The sequence below is a fragment of the Agelaius tricolor genome, unplaced genomic scaffold, assembly GCF_023055355.1.
Source record: "Agelaius tricolor isolate 1412-34295 unplaced genomic scaffold, bAgeTri1.0.p SCAF_30, whole genome shotgun sequence".
Taxonomy (NCBI): Eukaryota; Metazoa; Chordata; class Aves; order Passeriformes; family Icteridae; genus Agelaius; species Agelaius tricolor.
Genome location: NW_027269290.1, coordinates 4255462 through 4272535, shown reverse-complemented (window position 1 = coordinate 4272535; position 17074 = coordinate 4255462). Strand labels below are relative to the sequence as shown.

The 17074-nt window shown below is 47.2% G+C and overlaps 1 protein-coding gene across 3 annotated transcripts in view; it reads left to right on the top strand.

The window, feature by feature from the left end:
* SRGAP2 (SLIT-ROBO Rho GTPase activating protein 2) overlaps window positions 1-14165 on the top strand; it is a 123020-nt gene extending 108855 nt beyond the window's left edge. For 2 of the 3 annotated variants that reach the window (XM_071450434.1, XM_071450433.1), the window contains exons 20-23: window positions 468-648; window positions 1965-2111; window positions 4251-4578; window positions 8224-14165. In XM_071450434.1, the coding sequence (XP_071306535.1) occupies window positions 468-648; window positions 1965-2111; window positions 4251-4578; window positions 8224-8607 (1040 nt within the window). In that variant the 3' untranslated portion in view covers window positions 8608-14165. Of the gene's footprint in view, window positions 1-467; window positions 649-1964; window positions 2112-3327; window positions 3893-4250; window positions 4579-8223 lie in introns of those variants that run through there. The other variant, XM_071450435.1, reaches the window with a different exon arrangement.
* Window positions 14166-17074: the final 2909 nt, after the last annotated feature.

Genomic DNA, 17074 nt, shown 5'->3' with positions numbered 1-17074 from the left:
AAATAAATAATAAATAAATAAATTAAAAATATATAAATAATAAATAATCAGGGCGACAGGCTCTTTGGGGAATCATCTGTGGGGTCTTTGGGGAATCATCTGTGGGGTCTTTGGGGGATCTGTGGGGTCTTTGGGGGATCTGTGGGCTCTTGTTGCGTTAGGACATTAAATAAAACCACGTGGACACTGGAATCTCCAAAGTAAAAAAGAAAGAGGTTTAATTTCTGACTCCAACATTTATGGATTTCCTGGATTGGAGGGTGACAGTGCCACCTCTCCAGTGACACTGGCCAACCCAACAGCCCATCAGATTTCTCCTCCTCCATAAAAGAATGCCAGACAATCATTTATTTACATGAACCGCGTGAGAAAGCTTGCTACAAGAACGTAGACATCAGGAGGCTCAGAAAATCTTAAAAAACCAAGGTGCCACAGGTGCTCAGTGCGTGTTCTTTCTTCCCCCCTAGAGTGTGAGCCCATAGAGGCCATAGCCAAGTTTGACTACGTGGGCAGGACTGCACGGGAGCTGTCCTTCAAGAAGGGAGCGTCCCTGCTGCTCTACCAGCGCGCCTCCGACGACTGGTGGGAGGGACGGCACAACGGCGTGGACGGCCTGATCCCACACCAGTACATCGTGGTGCAGGACACGTAGGTGCCACCCCGGCAGGGGCAGGATGCTGAGATCACCTCAGACAGGACTCATTGTTGGCCTAATTGTAATGTTAATTATCACAGCCCAGCTGTCTGGGTGGGGTCAGCGATTGTTCGGTGTTGGGAGGGTCCCTGGGGTGAGGTGAGAGATGAGAATTGGCTCCCAAGTTCTCAGAAGGATGATTTATTGTTATATTATATTATATTATATTATATTATATTATATTAAGGATATACTAAAACTATACTAAAGAAAGAGGATACAGAGAGATGAGAATTGACTCCCAAGTTCTCAGAAGGCTGATTTATTATTATATTATATTATATTATATTATATTATATTATATTATGTGAAAATGATATACTAAATCTATACTAAAGAAAGAGAAAGGATACAGAGACATGAGAATTGATTCCAAATTCTCAGAAGGATGATTTATTATTATATTATACTATATTATATTATATTATATTATATGAAAATTATATACTAAATCTATACTAAAGAGAAAGGATACAGAGAGGTGAGAATTGACTCCCAAGTTCTCAGAAGGATGAATTATTATTATACTATATTATATGATATTATATTATATGAAAATGATATACTAAATCTATACTAAAGAAAAAGGATACAGAGAGATGAGAATTGACTCCCAAGTTCTCAGAAGGATGATTTATTATTATACTATATTATATTATATGAAAACGATATACTAAATCTATACTAAAGAAAGAGAAAGGATACAGATGAGAATTGACTCCAAGTTCTCAGAAGATTGATTTATTATGATATGCTATGATATTATATGAAAATGATATACTAAATCTATACTGAAGAAAGAGAAAGGATACAGAGAGATGAGAATTGACTCCAAGTTCTCAGAAGGCTGATATTATATTATATTATATTATATTATATTATATTATATTATAAGGACATACTAAAACTATACTAAAGAAAGAGGATACAAGGAGATGAGATTTGACTCCAAGTTCTCTCTCAGAAGGCTGATTTATTATTATATTATATTATATTATATTATATTATATTATATTATATTATAAGAAAAGGATATACTAAAACTATGCTAAAGAAAGAGAAAGGATACAGAGAGATGAGAATTGACTCCAAGTTCTCAGAAGGCTGATTTATTATTTCATGATATTCTATTATATTAAAAGAAAAGGATGTACTAAAACTCTGCTAAAGAGAAAGGACACCTCAGAAGGCCAGACAAGGGTGACAATAAACCCCCTGACAGGCTCAGAGAGGCTGTTGTGGTTGTGATACCCTCCCTGCTCCTTCCTAGTGAGGATGGGATGTCGGAAAGGTCCAGCCCCAAGTCGGAGATAGAAACAAACTCGGAGCCCCCGGAGGAGAAGGTGACAGCCAGAGCCGGTGCCAGCTGCCCGAGCGGGGGCCACGTCGCAGATATTTACCTTGCCAACATCAACAAGTAAGAGCAGCCTTGCATTGTTCCCCTGCCTGTCCAGAGCTTGCTGATGAGTCCAGTGAAATGCTTCCTTCCCTGAAAATGATTCCTTAACCAGCACTGCCACCCCTTTTCTCTGCTTCCCTTCTCTTCTAACTCGCTCGCATTTTGCTGTCCCCTCTCTGTCACCGGCGTGGCCATCGCTCGTTTGAAACCCCACTGGCTTCTCTTCCCTGTCTCCAAGGTGCCATCTGGTCCTGTTTTCCCAAATATGCCCTGTTTGAGCAGACAGGGAGGGAGGGGAGTGCTGGGCTGAGCTCTGGTGTCGTTGTCCCCGTCCCTCCTCGTGTTGTGTGATCTGTCACGTCTCCTCCACATTTGCCACGTCCTGTTTGATGGGCTGGGGGGACAGCTCCTCCAGGAAGCTGTGTCCCAGTTTGTGATAAATGCCATACCTGCAGTCCCAACCATCTGGCACTGCCTGGAGCACTCCTTTGTTTCTGCAGCACTCCTCACCTCGGGTTACTAACCATATGCTTGCAGTGGAACAGCACAACCCCCTGTTGCTCTAACCTTGCCTCCTCCACCAGAAATTGTTGCTTTAGCCAACACTCAACATAATAAAAAACTGGAAAAATCAAGCTAGTAGCAGACTAAATTCCATGATCTGTTAAATAGTTTTTCTGGACAGATTTATCCCCCGTATATTTCTGATTATTTCCTTGGTGTTAAAAGCCCCCACCTCTCTCCATTGTGCAGTGAAGGTTTTATGTGATAATTACAGTTTGATGGGAGGGGATGTTCTTAACCTTCAGCTAATTTAACACAATGTAGTCTATAAAGGCATTAGCACAAATGCATCCTTTTAAAAGGTTTGGACCCTGCTCATGGCCTAGAGAGCCTGGCTGGGCCTTCCTTATGGGATTCAGCAGAGCTCCAGTGATATCTGGAAAGCTGTGTTAATCTGCATCAGCTTGGGATCTGGGCTTTCTTTTATGATATTTGCTGTCTGAGCCACTGGAGTGGCCATTCTGCCAGTTATGGAGAGATTTGTGTAATAACAGACCTGTGCTGGAGCTTCACCATCTGCTGGCTTTGGTAGAGTTGTGTCTAGTGGTTTTTAGGAGCCTGGGGAATGTCCACCCTAGTTTTTGGGGCTTTTTTTTTTTCCCTTTACTAGGGAAACACCTGATATTTAGCAATAAGTAGCATAAGACTCATTTTGTTGTTTTTTCTTTAGGAATGAATCTTCTGACCTATGTGTGAACAGACTTGAGCAAAATTAAATCAGATGGTTTCGCAATGACAGTTGTGCCACCCACTGAATTATTATTTGGATGCCAAAATCCTACTGGAGTTAACACTTTCTTGCAGTTATTCATGGGGCTGGTGCTATATATAAATGGATCCTTCCCTGTATAATGGATGCCAAGCTTCAGACCTATGGCATAAAGTATTCTGCTGCATTGGCCTTGCCATGATCTGAGTGGAATCGTGCTGTCAGACCTCATGGTGCTGGGGTAGAAACTAAATTCTTTGGACCAGTTCATCCATTTGACATCATCCCTTTGGTTTATCTGTAGCCCATGCCTTGTGGCCCTGCCAAAGCCATGAAAAAGAACCATCTCCTACCACCAGCAAACATTGGAAATGATCATTAACCCCAAACTGGGGGTCTTTGCTTGCTGATCTCTGAAAATAATAACTTGATGCCTTGGGCCAGGAGCTTAGTAGACTTATACTGTGTCCTCCAGTCAAAGATTGTAGCTCTGCTCTTGGAATGTAATAAAAACACATCATCAAAACCTGTCGATGGCACAGAGGGTTTTTTTGTTTTTTTTTTGTTCCAGTATAAATTCTTCTCCTCTTGACCAAGTTAATCATGTTCCACCCAAGTTTTCTGGTTTTGCTATGAATGTGCACAGCTGCCAGGACTCAGCCTTGTCGTTAGAAGCGTGAAACTGGAATGATTTATAATTTATAATTTATAATTTATAATTATTTCACTGTACCGCAATCACTCCTCAATCCCCTGAGTCCGTTTGTAATCTGGGTTACCTCTGTGTCTCTCCCCATTGTCCTGTGTGTTGTTTTGGGGGGATATCTTCAAAATGACAGCCCTGTACCTGCTTGTATTGACTTGTTTTGCTTTTGTGACTGAAGGCAAAGAAAGAAACCAGAGTCAGGCAGCATCAGAAGAGCGTTCCGCCAAAGTGACGGCCACGGCCTAGGTAGTTCCCTGGCAGAACCAGCCTCCCCCGGGGCCATAGCCGGTTCCAGGCCCTCATCTCAGCCCATAATGAGCCAAAGCCTTCCCAAGGAGGTTCCAGACAAATGCTCCATCAGTGGCCACGGCAGCCTCAACTCCATCAGCCGGCACTCGTCGCTCAAGAGCAGGATGGAGAGCCCGCAGGTGCGCAAGGCGCTCGCCGCCGGCCGCTCCAAGAGCTTCAACAACCACCGGCCCATGGACCCCGAGGTCATCGCGCAGGTGAGCACCGGGGGATGAGGGGAATTGTGGAATTCCCTATGGCAGGAGGGGAATTGTGGAAACCCCCAGCACACTGGGAATATTTCTGTGTCTGCTCTGGGGTGCCCTGACCCTCAGGGGAGCACCGACTTTGACCCTCATCCATGGAGAAACTTCCCCAGACTTCAAGGTAGACTGGAATCTTTCCTAAAGACTTCAAGGCAGACTGGAATCTTTCCTAAAGACTTCAAGGCAGACTGGAATCTTTCCTAAAGACTTCAAGGTAGACTGGAATCCACAAAAGTGTGAAATAGATTACAGAGAGTAGTGTAGGTGTATCAGTTAGGTGGGAAATTTAGGTTCTGGGATTTTTAGTGTCCTGTAGATGGAAGCAACACAGGGTGTTGTCCTGGGTTTCTTCTTCATCTTCCTTCTTCTTCCTCCTTCTTCACCCCGAGGTCATCGCTCAGGTGAGCACCAGGGTAGTGTGCTTGGGGTTCCCCATGGCAGGAAGGGAATTGTGGAAACCCCCAGCACACTGGGAATATTTCTGTGTCTGCTCTGGGGTGTCCTGACCCTCAGGGGAGCTCTGACTTTGACCCTCATCCATGGAGAAAGTTTCCCAGACTTCAGCATAGACTAGAATCTTTCCTAAAGACTTCAAGGTAGACTGGAATCTTTCCTAAAGACTTCAGGATAGACTGGAATCCACAAAAGTGTGAAATAGATTCTAGACAGTAGTGTAGGTGTATCAGTTAGGTGGGAAATTTAGGTTCTGGGATTTTTAGTGTGTTGTGGATGGAAGCAAGATGGAGGGCACAGGGTGTTGTCCTGGGTTTCTTCTTCATGCTTCTTCTTCCTCCTTCTTCACCCCGAGGTCATTGCACAGGTGAGCAGCACTGTGGTATTTTTGGGGTTCCCCATGGTAGGAAGGAAACTGTGGAAACCCAGAGCCCTGGGAATATTTCTCTGTCTGCTCTGAGGTGCCCTGACCCTCAGGGGAGCTCTGACTTTGACCCTCATCCATGGAGAAAGTTTCCCAGACTTCAAGATAGACTGGAATCCACAAAAGTGTGCAATAGATTACAGAGAGTAGTGTAGGTGCATCACTTGGTGAGAAGGCTGAGAGGGGATCCCACAAATCCCCACAAATGTCCCCAAGGAGTGCCAGGATGGTGCCAGGCTCTGTTCAGCAGCAGCAGCACAAGGAGCCATAGATGAAAATAAAAAGTTCAGCTCAATGTGAGGAAGAGTTTGTGTCCATGAGGGTGCAGAGCCCTGAGCTGCTGCCCAGGCAGGGAGCGGAGTCTCCCTCTCTGCAGACACCCCAAAGCCACCTGGATGAGTTTCTGTGTCACCTCCAGGTGGGCTGGACTCCAGAGGTCCCCTCCAAGCCCACATTCTGTGATTCTCTCAGTGCAATGTTAGCTCAGGACACAGCCCCAGCCTGGGCTTTCCTCCTCCCTGTGTGCAGGCCCTGAGGCTGCTTTCCTGAGGGAAAATAAACACCCAGGTCCTTCCTCCATAAAGCTTGGCCCTGTTGGTTACCCAGAATTTCATCTCAACACTGAAAACACCCATTTCAGAAAGTGACAGAGATTCCAAAGCTGCCAGCAGAGAGTTAAGCAACCATAACTTCAAGACACGAGAGAAATTAAGTATTTCTTGTGGATTTAACACTCTCCTGTCAGTGGTGCAGGCTTGCCTGTGGTGTGACATCTCTGTCTGTACTTTCATCTGCTGTCTCTGTAAGATTCTCTGCAAATCTATTTCCTCCTTCTCTCTCTTGTATGATAAAAACCTTTTTGATAGTTCTGCCTATTATTTGTTGTACACACTGAAGTGTGCAAGCTATTGCTGCCAGTGTCACCACTAAAACACTCAGCACATACAAACCCACAGCATGGGAAGCACATGGAGCAGCACAGGCCAAAGAAAAGCAGGAGCAGACTCGTGCAGTGCTCCAGTGGCATCCTCATCTTCTTGCAGGGCTCAGAGTGTGATCAGCAACCAGACCTGAACACAGCCCTGCTGGTTTTCAGGAGTTTGTTATTTACACAGCGGCCTTGAAGTCGAGGCTGGCTACAGAAATGTGAATTTACAGATTTCCCCCTTCCAGAGGGCTCTTCCTGGGTGGATGTGCCTGCACTTGCGTGTGTCTGTACCCAGTGTTTGCAGGGTGGGATGGATGGCTCTGCCTGCAGCCAAGGAATGCTCCAGGCTCAGGTTACAAACAGACCTGACTGCTCTGCCTGCCTCGAGGCTCTGCAGGTTCCTAAGGAGCTGGGGGGGAAGTAGGTGAGAAATAAATTGAATTTTTATTGACAAAACAGCGACTCCACATAGTAAATAAGGGGCACCTTAAAACTCAGTGGGTTTAATGCTGATGGGAGTTTGTATTTTGCAATTTTGAGTACCTCAAGCCCATTTGTTAAAGTGGAAATGTGATGTACAGCTCCTGCTGTCCTCGTGCTTCCCTGTCCTTCTGAGGCTTTGGTTGATATAAATCAGATTCTTTGTTTTTTCAATTAGGCTCTGACTGAAGTTGTTCTGTCTCCTCTCCCTGCCAGAGCCTTCACTCCATTGTTTCACTGGAGAAGAGTCTGGGGACAAAAAGGAAAGAGGAGGGGAAAATAAATAAAAAAGAGGAGGGAGGAAAACCCAAGCTGTGTTAAATCAGAGTTTTTCTCTGTACTATCTGCTCAAGCACCACCCATAACCATCTTAAATATTTCCCCAACTTCATAACGAAAATCTGCCCGGCCTCAAGATAGAGTGGGAGGCATCAGATTTCTCCCTCTGCTTTCTTCCACCATTCCTTGAGTGATTTACCTTCCCCACCCCCTGAAAAGGCTCTGAGGAAGCTGGAAAGCTGCAGCCAAGAGTGTGAGTCACAGCCAGGCTGAGCTCTCCTGCTCCCCTGGGAGCTCTGTGCACCACTGCACTCCCCAGCAGACAGCGTGGAGGTCCTGAGACAAAACCCCCATGATTTGAGCTCAAAAGTTCTTTATATTTATTTGTTCATAGCTGTAATGGTTTTTAAGAGGAAGGAGAAGGGCCAGTTTCGGGTTGCTACACGTGTTTCTGACATCTTCTGTGTTTTCTAAAATTCCGAGTCCTGTGAAATACATTTCTGGGAACAGCTTAGCAGGAAAACCAGTGAGGCAGGAGCAGGAGCCCACGAGGATTTCAGCATTCAGTGTGTGGCCCAGAATCCAAGCCATGAGTGCTCCCTTCAGGAATTTACTCTCCTGAACCTCAGGTGCCAAACAAACTGCAAAAATGGGCACCAATGCTTTGGTTTCTGTTCATGAGTGCTCCCTTCAGGAATTTACTCTCCTGAACCTCAGGTGCCAAATAAACTGCAAGAATGGGCACCAATGCTTTGGTTTCTGTTCCTTGCTGCCATTTGGGGCTTTACTTTGAATTCTGGGCAGCAGTGAAGGGCCAGATTAGCATCAAGGCAGTGCTAGCAATTACTTTGCTCCCCATTGCTGGAAATTTTTAGTGACTATTGGCTGCAGGATGCGGCGCTGCACGGTTCGGTCCTTGACGCGAGGTTGGTGTTTAAAAAAACCAAAAAATTTTTGCTCAAAACCTGCCTTTTACCTGGTGATTTGTGTGCCTGGGCCTTGCCTTCACTGGGCTCCTGTGCTGTGCTTGCAGGACATTGAAGCCACCATGAACTCGGCCCTGAACGAGCTGCGGGAGCTGGAGAGGCAGAGCAGCGTCAAGCACGCGCCCGACGTCGTCCTGGACACCCTGGAGCCGCTGAAAACCTCCCCGGTGGTGGCCCCAACCTCGGAGCCCTCCAGCCCCCTGCACACCCAGCTCCTCAAGGACACTGAGCCCCCCTTCCAGCGCAGCGCCAGCACGGCTGGGGACATCCCCTGCACCTTCAGGCCCGTCAAGTCCGTCAAGGTGGCCTCGCAGGTGAAGCCGCCGGCCACGCGGCCCAAGCCGGCCGTGTTCCCCAAAACCAGCGCCAGCACCCCCGGCGTGGCCTCCTCTGCGGCCCAGCAGCCCCCAGACAAGTCCTGTACTGTCTGATGCACGCCCTGCTGCTCTCTGGGTACAATCCTGCTGTTCCACACGGCAAAGACGCTACGATTGTTATTTAATGAATGCTTGGATTGAAAGGGAGATGCTGGGAGCTCCTGGGCAGCCACAGCCTCGTCCCACGTGCCCAGGACAGCTCCTGCCACGCTTGGGAAATCCACAATCCACAATCCACTGTGAAGCTGAGCAGGATAACACCAAGGGATGAGCTGGATTTTGGTTTCCATGCCCTGTTCAAGTGTTCGGCCGCTGGAAGGAACATTTGGTGGTGTCCTGTTTTGGGATACTGGTGTAGTGACTTCTGTATTCTGTGTTTCATTTACCACAGGGAAACAATAGGATAGATTTTAGTCTATTGCATGTTTTGGTGCCACTGGTTACGTGGAGCTTGGACATGCCTGTTTCTTGTGCATTATTATTATTATAATTATAATTATTATTATTATTATTATTATTCCGTCGCCCGCTGGTGCCACGGTGGTTAAGGGTCTGTCTCGACTTCCATCACATCCTCTGGTTTTGTTTGTTTGCTCCCCATTCCTCCCCCTCAGGGCCAAAGCCTTTGGCCATTCCAGCCTCATGCTTTATTTGTCATGGAAAAATCAGTTTACTCTGGAGCACTCGTAGGTTTTGTGGAGTTCTACGTAAGACGTGTCTGTGCAAATATAAACAAACATGTTTTCCTGAGCTCTGGGAGCACAAGAAAGAGCCCAGTCATTGCTTATGGACAATCTTCACTGGTTTCCCCCTTTGCTCTCCCATATTTAAAAGCAGCTTTATTGTTTCCAGTGGCATTTTCAGCCCGTGGGCTCCGATGTGGTGTTTGCTCTCGGGAGACTGAATGTAAAACAAAGCAAAACAAAACAGAAAAAAGAGATAATTTTGAAAACAAGCATCCTCTGCTGGGAGCCCATCCCCAAGACACGCTCTGCTGGTTTGCCTGTTCCTCAGGACAGATCCTGACCCCCATCCCAGCGCCAAGCACTGTAAAAACTTCGCTCAGGAGTTCTCAGCTCCCTGCCTTGTCCCTCTCTGCTCTCATAGAGCAGTGCAGGGAACGCTGCTGGGGACAGGGATGTGACAGCAGTGGCTGCCCCCCGTGCTCCATGCAGGGCTGACCTGTGAATGAATCCTTTGCTGTTATTTGTATTTATCCATAGCCAGCAGCATCCACGGACTCTTTTTGTACTCCCCTGGGAATTCTCCATGGTGCCCACAGTTATTTAATTCAATAATTAAAAGGCTTGTGCCACTTAGGAGTGGAGATTGGCTGACCCCGAGCTTGCCTTGTTCCTCGGCTTTTCTGGGATTTCAAACAAGCTGCACATCTTTAGGCTTCCATCAAATAATGGATTCAGGACAAGAGGAGAAAAGTCATTTTTCTCACCCATTTAAGCTGAGTTTCCTTGCAGTTTGTGAGTTCCTGGTGACTGCAAAGCCCGTTTAATTGGCACTTAAACAAGAAGAAACCAAGAAGAGTTGCTGAAAATGTCCTTTTCTGACATTTAGGATGATACTTGGAAAAATGGAGCAGGGTCTTCCTGCATCCCTGTCCATGCCCACACGCACAACCCCTTTCTACAGAAGCAATCAATCCATAATTGATGACTTCCCAAAAAGCTTCCTCTGGGCCCTGAACGAAGGACGGGCAGGAACTGGGGAGCACTGGGAAGGTTTTGGTGAGAACTCTCCTCGTTTCCCATTTCTCTGAGCTGCCCTGGGGGAGCCCCACGGTACGAGTGTGACTGTCCCTGCCCCTCCAGGAGATGCCACCAGTGCCACCTTTGCTCTCAGGTTCTGATGGACTTCTACCACCAAGGAATCACTTGTTCTTTTGGGGAAAAAAAAAAAAATAAATAGAATGATTAAACTTGTAATTTTTTGCTCAGGCAGAACTTTTCTGGCATTTCCTTTTTAGTAACAATTCTTGGGTTTTTTGGTTTCTTTTTTTTTATTTTTTTTTTTTTTATTTTGGTCTCAAATGACCAAAGTTAATCTTTGTCAAGAGCAGGATCTCTGTAAATTGACTTTGCCTCATTTTAATGCCTTATTTTCTTTTTTATATTTTTATGCCTAGCATTCAATATTCCTAAGAATAAGTGTTCAGCCACGCACAGCACATTGGAGGAGCTGCTCTTTTCCAGCTTCAAGGTCTGAAGTGTGGAATTAGATGGAAAAAAAAAATAAATTTAAAAAAAAAAAAGACTTCAGGTTACTGTAACAGCAACTGTCTGTATCTGAATTATTACTGTGCTTCTCTAGCATCCACAGCTCTGGGACAATCCTGCTGCCAAGGGCAAGGTGCTGGGCAGGATCACCTGGATATGGAGCAACTCAACTGGAATTCTGGTGTGCACTGTGATGACACAAGCAATAGGAGAGGCTGAAGCTCCTCCTTCCTCTTCCTCGGGCGGAAAAATCACACGTGGGAGGGGATGAAACAAAAAAATCGCACACAAAATTATGGAAAAAAAAAAAAAAGAGATTTTCAGCTTGTCCTCCCCACTCTGAACACACAAGGCTGAGAGGACGTTTTGCCACGAGTGTTTTATGAGCAGAAATCATGGAAATCGTGGGGAAAAAGGAGATTTCCAGCTTGTCCTCCTCACTCTGAACACACAAGGCTGGAGGACGTTTGCCACGAGTGTTTTATGAGCAGAAATCATGGAAATCGTGGGGAAAAAAAGGAGATTTTCAGCTTGTCCTCCTCACTCTGAACACACAAGGCTGGAGGACGTTTTGCCACGAGTGTTTTATGGGCAGTGGCTGCCGGAAAGGTGGGAAGGAGGAACTGGAAATGTTCCCTCCCTGAGGACAGGTCTGACTCAGTGGTTTGCTTGGGGAGGTACCAATGTCACTCCACATCTTCATATCCCGAAGAAATTTTAGCTCTTCCAAGGAAATTCCTCTTTTTCATGACTTTTCCTGTAACGTTTGTGTGGAATATGAAGACAAAAAGAAGTGTTTGATAACTGGAATGACGTCTGTCTGTTGGATAGTGCTTCGTATGAACCTTGTTCATCAGGTGTTGGATTGAAATAATCCAAAGCAAAAAAACAAAAACCTAAAAAAAAAAAACTAAAAACTTTTAAAATGAAACACGGTTTTAGGTGATCAATCTGAATGGTTTCTGAAGCTCAGACCTTTTCTGGGTTATTTCCCTAGTTGGGAATGGAGCAGTGTGCTTTAACCATTGCTTAATTTCTGCCTCTCTGAGGTCGTCCAAAGTTTATGAATTGTAAATTTGTCCTTCATGTCCGAGCAGTGGGACACGATCAAAACCCTCTCATTTTATCTGTGCTGGGTATTTTATTGCAACAAAAATGAGTAAATAATTAGAGTGCACTGTGACAGCAGAACAAAAAAAAAAAAAAAAAAGTTGTTGTATATGTCTGTATTTTGATACCTGTTCAAAAGGAGTCTTTGGGTTTCCTGTGCTGAATACCTCATGTGTTGGGTTTTGGGAGTTTTTGTTGATTTTTTTCTTTTTTAGTTTATTTTTTTTCTTCTTCTTCTTTTTTAAGGCAAGATTGTTCTTGCACAAAAGTAGGTTAAGATAACCGAGTTCTCATAAATTTATTTACTGAATCAAAACACTTCAGCTTGGCAAGAAATCCCATCTGTTGCAATTCCCCACCTTGCACTTGGTACGGGGCCGACCCGGCGCACCTGGAAGAGCTCCAGCAATACTGGGACAGGAGAAGCTCACTGCAGGTGGAGTTTGCTGCCTTATTTCTCTTCTTCTCTGTGTCAAAAACCTCAAACTCAGCGGAGCCAGGCGTGGGTTTGGGGATTTATGGAGCTTTTGGGAGATGTTCCTCTGCAAAAATCGACGCCGGCGCTTCAGATCCTTCCTGGGGGTGTGGGATCTGAGTGGAGGGGACACTTGCAGGAGGTGATGATGTCAGTGAGCAATCAGGAATGGTGGGAAAACGCCCCAGAAATCCCCGTTGAGACAGGTGGATGGATTCCATGAGAGGCTGAGCTCACCCCCTTGTCCAGCAGGTCCATGAGCACAGGAGGAGAGGAAGGAGGTGAGGGGCACCTGAGCTTGGCAGGACCAAGCCCTGGGTGTAGAGGGATGTGCCCCAAAGTGCAAACACACTGAACTGCCCTGGGAGGGAACTGCCTCAAAAACTGCTTCAAAACCCACAGGGAAACACGAGCACTGGGGCATTTCCATTGCTTGTGGGCCTGAACAGAACAGGAAATTGAGTTTAACAAGCTGGGGATTTATTTATTTTGAGATTTTTAGCTTTCACAAAAAAAAAAAAAAAACAACCCAGCCCTTTTTTGGGTTTATCTGGCCTTGGCTAATGCCCCACAAATGCAGCTGGGGACATCAAGCTGTTCCTTTAGTGGGTTGGTGGCACAAGAGGTGGAAAGGAGGGAATGTCCAGCACCAGCTCTGGGGGATCACCAAGCACCTCATGGACTGAACTCTGGGGTTTGAGCTCCTTCCACATCGGCTCCCTGCATGTCTCTGTGTCTGTGTGACAACCTGGTACTTGAAAATAAGAAATAAAAACAGAAATACTTGACCCTGTGCCTGCGGGGCCGGGATGGCCCCAGCTGCGTCGCGCACACGCGGTTCCGCCGACCGCCCACCGCAAGGCAGGTGAGCTCTGTTCCAGGCTGTTCTAGCAGCAAACCATCTATTTGGGTGGCTCTAGAGATGCCAAAACAGCAGTTCAAAGCCTGGAAAATGCAAAGGGTTCTGTTGGTTTGGGTTTTGTTCCTTTTTTCCTGTTAAATTTTGTGCTTCCTCTGACGCAGTTTGGGATGAACGCGTTTCTCAACGATGGGCCAAAAAGAGGGGAAGGTGCAGAGGGCAGGCAGCTCCCTGCCATGCTAATACTTGATCTGCCAAGCCCCACACAGGGTAAATATTCAGCAGTTTGCAGTGGGAATGGAAGGTGGGCCTGTCCTTTTTGAGGCACTGCAGTAACCTTGCTCCTGACGTGGGCTCCACCAGCCTTTCCACCAGCCCTGAGGTGTGAAGAGCAACCCAAGGCCGGGTTGGACTCTGAGTGTGCCAAACTGCTGGAGCAATACTTGTGAGCAGCAGCAGCTCCTCTGAAAGCCCAGCTCCATGTAGCTCAGACAGGGCAATTGCTGAAATCCATCTCTGATTTCCAGTGGTCCTGCTGGAAGGGCAGGAAAATCGGGTTGCAAAGTGTAGGAATTGTGTTTTTCTGTCTGAACCTGGGGTTGTCAGCAGCAGTTGTTTCCATGGTGGGATGGAATGTTCTTGCTAAAACAAGTTTCCACTGTTTCATGTCTTCTACACCAATATATATATGGTGTATATATTAAACTGTGTAAAATTGTACTTTGTACATAGAACTCTGTACAATATGGAGGTACAGCCTTTTTTTGTTTTGGTTTTGTTTTTTTTTTTCTCCCCCTCCCTTTTGGTACAGTCTTGTACAGTATTAGGAGTCGATGTGTTGGAAGTGTTAAATCCATACTGGGGCAACAAAATGTATCCATTGTCATTAGCAATAGTTTTGGAGAAATAAATGTTTTGGGTATGGTGGAAACACTGACCTGAGGGTGCTGGTGTGTGATGTCCTGGGGCTGGGTGGGAGAGAGGGACAGCGTGGCCTGGGGGGCTCCTGGGATGCTCAGGGCTGGTGCTGGAGGTGCTGGTGAGGGGGTGAGGAAGGACCTGCAGGAGCTCCCGGTGCCATCCTGGGCACGGGGACATCGATGGCAGCGGGGCAGGAGCAGCACAGGTGGCACAGAGGTGGCACAGAGGTGGCACGGGGGACACTGAGGATGTGGTGATAGGACAGGGGAATGGCCTGGAGCTGAAGGAGAGCAGGTTTAGGTGGGATATTGAGCAGGAATTGGTCACCGTGAGGGTGCTGAGGCCCTGGCACGGGTGGCCAGAGCAGCTGTGGCTGCCCCTGCATCCCTGGGGATGTCCCTGGGGACACTCAGTGGCAGCGGGGCAGGGGCAGCGTGGTGGCACAGAGGTGGCACAGAGGTGGCACAGAGGTGGCACAGGGGACACTGAGATGTGGTGATAGGACAAGGGAATGGCCTGAAGCTGAAGGAGAGCAGTTTAGGTGGGATATTGGGCAGGAATTGTTCCCTGTGAGGGTGCTGAGGCCCTGGCACGGGTGGCCAGAGCAGCTGTGGCTGCCCCTGCATCCCTGGGGATGTCCCAGGCCAGGCTGGAGCACCCTGAGGTAGTGGAAAAGCAGGAAAATCCCTGCTGTGGAAGGATAAGACTTTAGAGATCTCTCCCAGCCCAGTTTTTTCTGTGACCCCACAGATTCCTGATTCCAGCCCCAGTTCCCCCAGCCTGGGCTCGCACGCAGCCGCCACGGGAGGATTCCCCAGGGCAAACACTTCCCCGGCACTGACCTGATTTAAAAATGCTTAATCTTCATCATTCTCCTGTGGAGGATGGACCCCCAACTGGCTCAGGAAAGAGGATTTAGGATTGGGATTATGGATTGGATCATTATTTTATCATTACCAGCTTTCCCCCATCTCGGTTTTTCCACAGGCCTTTTTCAGAACGTGGCAGGGCTGTTCATTTTTTGCTTCCTTTTCTTAAGATTTGAAGGGATTACCTACTTTCAGTGAGGTTTGATGTCTAATGGAGGCATTTTGTCCCTCCCTGTGCCTGGGGTGAGCCTCCCTGTGCTCCCTGTCCCACATCTCTTGTAGGGATCAGCTGGAAAATCCAGGATGTTTTTATTCCAAAATCACAGCAGCCTCTGTGGCACCACCCCAGAGCCAGCTGGGCACGCTGCTGGTGGCTTTTTGCTTTTAAAACGTGAAATAGGAGTCAGAAAGTCAGAGGAGTGAGGATGGGGTGGCACAGATAACAGGGGACTTTTGATTTTCCCTTGGTCACTGCCCAGCAGAAGATGCTGTGATTATCCCTCAAACCCTCATCAAACCACAGGTGGGGCCAAGCCTCCCTCACAAACCCCCTGGTTTTTAACAAAGAAATGGGTTTTTTGGTGGTTTTTAACAAAGAAACGCCTCGGGGAGTGCTGGGGGGGTTCAGCTCTCACTGATGTGTCACAGGTTTGTCACAGGTTTGTCACAGGTTTGTCACAGGGACACCGTGGGGACACCACTGCGCTCGTGGGATTCTCCTCTGGGTTTTCTGACCCCAAGGACGAGGTCCCTGCAGCACACAGAGCTCGCTGCTGGTCCTTTATTCTTTGAGCTTTGCTGCCACCAGCTGGAACAATTCATTCTTGTCACAAATTGCTTTCAAGGCCGGGTGTTTTTTCTCTCCCAGCCTGTGCCAGATGAGCTCTCCCCACCACACCAAGGTGTCATCATTTATCACTTTATCATCCAGCCCTGGGGTTCAGATGGGGCTGGGGAGGAAAATCCTGCTGATGGGGCAACCAGGGAGAGGGAACGAGCTGGGAATTTTAAAAGGATGGCAGAAGGAAGCATAAGGGGGCTGGGAGAAGCCAGGCAGGTGCTGGGGGTGAGTTCCCTGCACTCCCAGCCACGGGCTCGGCCAGCAGCGTGGGGACAGAGGGATGCTCCTGTTTCACATGCTCAGAAAATAAAACATGCTCATGCACATGCTCCTGCTTCACATGCACAGAAAATGAAACATGCTCATGCTCATGCTCCTGCTTCACATGTACAGAAAATAAAACATGCTCATGCACATGCTCCTGTTTCACATGCTCAGAAAATAAAACATGCTCATGCACATGCTCCTGTTTCACAGGCATAGAAAATGAAACATGCTCATGCTCATGCACATGCTCCTGTTTCACATGCACAGAAAATAAAAAATGCCCATGCACATGCTCCTGCTTCACATGCACAGAAAATAAAACATGCTCATGCACATGCCCTGCTTCACAGGCATAGAAAATGAAACATGGTCATGCACATGCTCCTGTTTCACATGCACAGAAAATGAAACATGCTCATGCACATGCTCCTGCTTCACATGTACAGAAAATAAAACATGCTCATGCTCATGCACATGCTCCTGTTTCACATGCACAGAAAATAAAACATGCTCATGCACATGCTCCTGCTTCACATGCACAGAAAATAAAACATGCTCATGCACATGCTCCTGTTTCACATGCCCAGAAAATAAAACATGCTCATGCACATGCTTCTGTTTCACAGGCACAGAAAATAAACCCAGACACAATTTCAAGAAGTCACCCTGGCCCTTTCTCTTCCTGTCAGCGGAGCTGCAGCTGAATGACTTCACCCAAAGTGATTTCAGGTTTCGTGTGGTTAAACCGAGACTCTGCCACCCCTTCCCAGCCCTGGGCACCCCTGGATGGCCTCAGGGAAAGGGCCAGGCTGTGCCCTCTGCCCTCTCTGGAGGCTGCTCCAGGCACCCACCCCTGGATGGGAAAATGAAGCTCAGCAGGAATTAAGGAATTAATTAGGGGTGGGGTTTGTGTGCAGGCTGGTGAAGCAGTGTTGATATTTGGATGCC